The sequence below is a fragment of the Oryza sativa genome, chromosome 5 (genome assembly GCF_034140825.1).
Source record: "Oryza sativa Japonica Group chromosome 5, ASM3414082v1".
Classification (NCBI taxonomy): domain Eukaryota; kingdom Viridiplantae; phylum Streptophyta; class Magnoliopsida; order Poales; family Poaceae; genus Oryza; species Oryza sativa.
This window is the reverse complement of record NC_089039.1, coordinates 16,433,466-16,438,772: the sequence shown is the minus strand read 5'-3', so window position 1 is coordinate 16,438,772 and position 5,307 is coordinate 16,433,466. Positions and strand designations below refer to the sequence as shown.

The following is a 5,307-nucleotide window of genomic DNA, read 5'->3' as shown; positions in this document are numbered from 1 at the left end:
ATCTGCTTCCGGCGACACTCAGACTCCCTCCACCGCAGCCGGCGAGGCGACCCCCACCCCACCCTCGCCGGGATTCACCGCCCGCTCCGCCACTCCGCAACCAAGCAATCAAGTCGCTCTCGCCTGGGGACGAATTGGGGTGGGGGATTTGGGGATGGAGGAGCAGTTCATCCTCCGGGTTCCCCCCTCCGTCGCGGAGCGGATCGAGCGCCTCATGAACGAATCCGCCGCCGCCTCCTCCTCTTCCAACCCCGAAGACGCGTCCCTCGACCTCTCCTTCTCAGGTGCTCCCCGCCGCCCCTCCTCTCTTTACCCTCCATTTTTATTTTATTTACCTTTTCCGTCTGCCCCTTATGGTGTTCGGCGAAATGCGCCTGGCGTTTCTTTCGCGCGAGGTGTAGGTGGAGAGTCGCCGATCTGTGCCTGTTGGCACTGTATTAAGGAAGAATTTGCTTTCCAGCTTATGTAGATACATAGATAACCATACGCATAGGGCAATCCTATATACGCTCTGTGCCTGTTCGCACTGTTTTCTATATGGCAATCGGTAGATAACCATAACCATAGGCGTAGGATGTGAGCAGCAGATGTCATATTTAAAAAATACATGATTTAGGGAATGCAAATGATAGCCACAATTTAGGATGTTTGGAGACCTTATATCATTCTGTTAACATCTCCCTTTTCCAAAAATTTATATAGCCAGGGTTGTATTCTCAGTTATGATTAACCTTCCACTTAGTCCAACACTCCAACTGCCTAATAATGCCCTAATCATTTGTGGAAACATAAAAAATGACTTAAGTAATTATAATTTCAAGTGTTTAGGCCTTCTCATGGTGGCATGGAATGTTCTTGCTTGACAACTTATACTCTATAGATGCTGAAACTATGGTTTGTGCTAATATGTTCTAAAGTATTCTATTTGTGCGTATCTACACATATGTACTTTATTCACTCACTTCTAGTTGTGGGTTGAAGACAATGTTATCTTTATGTTTGACTGACACAACTTAAATTATAATACCCTGGTATTGTTATCAGGATGTGAATTTTTTATCTAATATTTGTTGAACCTGTGGATTGATGGTATTTTTCATGCTATAGAGGATGGAAGAAATGGCACATTTATGATTGGGAATGAAAGCTTTCCTGCATCACTCTTGGATCTCCCAACTGTTGTGGAGTCATACAAGACATATGATGATTCAGTGCTAATTAAAACAGCTGATATTGGTCAGGTAAAGCATAGGTTTTGTGTATAAGATCTGTTTTATTAACTGTAGGCTTTTAAGACTCTCCTGTTGAGATTATAACAGATGATTATGGTAAGAGAAGAAGAAGATCCTGCTCCAGAAGGAGTTGAATACAAGCATGGTCTTACTCCTCCAATGAGGGACGCACGCAGGCGGCGTTTCCGCAGGGAGCCTGATTTGAATGTATTCTGTGCCTTCCCTTTAGATCTGTTGTTTTTCATGTTCACGGAAACACTTTCTCAATCATAACGGTGATTGCTCTTCACTCTTTTATGTAGGCCGAACTTGTTCACCGAGTTGAGAAGGATCTCATTAGTATTATGCATGGGGTATCTATCAGTATCCTTTTGGTTTTTGTTGCTTGCTTATGTTCCACTCACATGTTGCCTTAATTACAATTGACTCAACATCATTTTCATCATAGTTTGTTCCGTTGAAATAATCATACATGCAACTAGTTACTCCCTCCATTTCAAACTATAAGTCGTTTTGACTTTGCTCAAAGTCAAACTGCTTTAAGTTTGACTAAGTTTATAGAAAAAAAAGTAATATTTTTAACCCAAAACAAATATATTCAATTATAAATTTAATGAAACTAATTTGATGTTATAAATATTACTACATATATATAAAAGTAATATTTTTGACCCAAAACAAATATATTCAATTATATATTTAATGAAACTAATTTAGTGTTATAAATATTACTATATATATCCACAAACTTAGTCAAACTTAAAGCAATTTGACTTTGAGCAAAGTCAAAACAACTTAATATAAAAATGGAGGGAGTATGTAACTGCATTTGGTTCACTACTTCACTGGTTGATCCATTCTATGCCATGTTTATATATAAAAAGTTTTTTTCACTATTTGTGCCCTATCGGCATATATGCAAAATGCCTTGACTCGGTTGATAGACCAGAATGCCAGTGCAATTCTAAGGGCAGGAGAAGGTGGCGATCGTAAGAAAGCGGGACCAGCTCCAGCAACCAAACCTAATGTCAAACAACCTGCTGCAAATGGCGAAGAAGCTGAGGCAGAGAGGAGTGACTCTGATGAGTCCGTTGACCCGTAGAATTCAAGTGGACAGGAATGATAAATAATCCTGCTCCTATGCCCGAGCACACCCAGTTGACTTAGCAGTTCATATCACAGGGAAGGTTACTATGTACGGACTTGCTGTCACTGTTACGGCATGTTAATATTTGTGTATGTAAAATTTGATGCGACGCTGGACCCTTGGGATGAGAAGATATGGCTGCTCCTGGATGAAAATACACTGATGCTTCACTGAGAATCTAGCAATCAGTCGTTCTAGTCTGATTTTTACTCGTATTTGTGTGCCTATAGACAAGTGTATGTCCTGGATCGATGTTTACCAGGTTTTGGGTACCCAAGTCAAATTAGTATTGAAGATTGCTAAATCTAAAATGGCATGGTTTTGTATGATTTGCAGTTGGGCATCTCCATTGTACCGGGCATGCGAATCTATTTTTGATCTTTTCCATTGTATGGTATGATATATCATATATATATATATATATATATATATATATATATATATATATATATATATATATATATATATATATATATATATATATATATATATATATATATATATATATATATATATATATATATATATATATATATATATATATATATATATATATATAAGTTTATGGGCCTCGATATTCGATTAAGTTCTAGGCCAGCTGGTGTGACGCACACGTACTGAGCCCACTGTTTGGTAGGAGCGGTCCGAGCGGCCCACACCCACCCCATCAACCAATCTTTTGTAAGCCTACAACTGGTTGGGGTCGACGCCTGATCATCGGTGCTCATCAATATTGTTGGATAATAAGCTCATTGTAGCACTGATTGTGACGTAGATATGAAGGTGATTTAGACTTGGATTTCCCGTTAGTTAAATGTAGTTTAGCAAATCTGTAAATATTATGACCTAGAGAGAGTATGTATTTTTTCCGGTATATTCTTTAAGTTACATATTTCGTCATCAAAGGCTCAGATGTAATATCGATGGTCGTATCAGGCTATTGTACGTACCTGCTCTAACAACCATCGATATTAACAGTGTAGTTTATTTTGTATATGACTATTATATAAATTAGCTATTAAATTAACTTATAGATAGTTTGTAGCTAGTAGTTGATTATATATATTAAACTTGTTCTCATACATGGGCATTTTTGTACAGGATCGAAGGGAATCTCAACATCAGGTACGAGTACGACTACGCGGTTGGCCATTAAATTCAGCATTGGAGAATGTGGTCGACGGGCGAAAGATGTCTGTTTCCTTCCTCGACACAGATGAAAAAGATCACTTGCACGCACGATACTCTAATCAATCTAATTTTCTCCGCCAGATCGAGACACCCTCGTGTTCAGGAATTCCTTCATCGAGATTTACTCTTCCATTCGAGAAGAAGCTAGCTCGACCAAAAACTACTTTCAACGCTACACATGCGTGCACGTGCGACCTAGTAGCTAGCTACATAGTAATCCCCCATTCCAAATTGATCTACATATTTTATAGTACACAAAGACCAAGAAAAACTAATAACTCTCTCATACTATATTTACTCTAGTAACAAACTCGATGCATACATCATTCCTACTATTTCCTAGCCAATAGCAAATCAAGATATTGCATGTGGGTTATAAATACTTATATGCATCATGCATGCATCAATGTCCATTTACTCCAATGCACAAATAACGAATAGACTTAATGAATGAACACAAATATGTAGATCATTTATAAATAACCTCAAAAAAACTATATGTACAATGTACCAGCGACCAAAGTAGCCATACGGATTATGAACGGTTTGTCTGTTGGGTTAATATCATCCATGCCAATATGCCATTACAAATCAGCTGTACTAAGAAAATATCTTTGTTGTTCGTCAATTTGGTTCAATACCATTGGTATTTTGTTAAATTCGAAGGGTGTCGTTATGCATATCCAATGACCAAATTTTTACATACCGTATTTTTTATATATGGACCAAAATACCCCGTCCATTTATCTTGTCTTCCCCAACCTTATCTTCTTCTTCGCGCGCGCTATCGACAATTTCCTTCTCTCCCTCGCCCCGGTGACCCTCTCCCACCACCGGTGACCGGAGTGGCAAGCCATGGGCAGCTACAGCCACTTCTTTGTCACTAGCCGCACCACCTATGAGTTTTGGTGGTGGTTCCCATTCTAGCCAAGCTGGATCTGGAGGAGGCAAGCCAACAAGGGCCACTGAGGAGCGGGAAAGGAGGACATGTTGGAGGTGGAACAACAAAAGAGAATGAGGGACGCGAGGTGCTCGTAGGTGCCAACCTCCTACCCAACGATGATGACCTTTGCCCCAGCACCCCTCTCTCACCTATGTCCTCAGTGTCATGTTCCTCCACCGCCTCTACCTTGGTCACTAGAAGTTGTTCCTTAACATCGACCACCTTCGCCCCGCGCGCTGACATCTTCCCCAACCTTCTTGTGCTCGGCATCCGCCACACCGACATCAAGGCGGAGGTGGAGCTGCTAGCAAGCACAAGGGACCATAGGTGCTCATGGGCACCAACCTCCTCCTCAATGGCGATGACCTCCTCCCCTGCCCCCTTGTCGCCTCCTTCCATCGCCTCTATCTTGATCTCGGGAAGTCATTTCCCGACACCGACTACCTCCGCCCTCGCGCTGACATCTTCATCCAACCTCACCGAGCTCGACATCTTTCGCACCCACATCAAGGCCAAGGACCTTGACCTCCAATACAACCCTGCGTTGGAGAAGCTCTCTTTCATCGTTTAGCTACACCACGCTCTTTTGGATGTCCATCATGGAGGAGCTCACAGTGGTTGTCGTGCCTCGAGCAGCTCATCCCGAGGAAGGGCGTGGGGCCCACAAGTTAGCTGGTGGAGATAAGATATGTTGCAGGGGCATTTTGGGTGATTCAAAAATACAATTGCATGCTCGTGGGTCCAATAGCGGCCAAGGTGTACAAAATGTCATCTATTATCTCTACTATTATAAA

The 5,307-nt window shown here is 41.2% G+C and overlaps 1 protein-coding gene across 1 annotated transcript; it reads left to right on the top strand.

The window, feature by feature from the left end:
* LOC4338489 (transcription initiation factor TFIID subunit 7) lies at positions 1–2,722 on the top strand. The gene is made up of 5 exons (XM_015782271.3): positions 1–284; positions 1,108–1,241; positions 1,320–1,439; positions 1,535–1,595; positions 2,177–2,722. Exons 1-5 carry the CDS (start codon positions 155–157, stop codon positions 2,332–2,334), a joined length of 603 nt encoding a protein of 200 aa, XP_015637757.1. The 5' UTR covers positions 1–154; the 3' UTR covers positions 2,335–2,722.
* Positions 2,723–5,307: the final 2,585 nt, after the last annotated feature.

Bases quoted from the DNA above. Each gene is read 5' to 3' on its own strand.
- LOC4338489 (XM_015782271.3), top strand. From the start codon at position 155: ATGGAGGAGCAGTTCATCCTCCGGGTTCCCCCCTCCGTCGCGGAGCGG. The intron at 285-1,107 runs GTGCTCCCCGCC...TTCATGCTATAG, and splicing joins CCTCGACCTCTCCTTCTCAG to AGGATGGAAGAAATGGCACA. The intron at 1,596-2,176 runs GTATCCTTTTGG...CTCGGTTGATAG, and splicing joins TATGCATGGGGTATCTATCA to ACCAGAATGCCAGTGCAATT.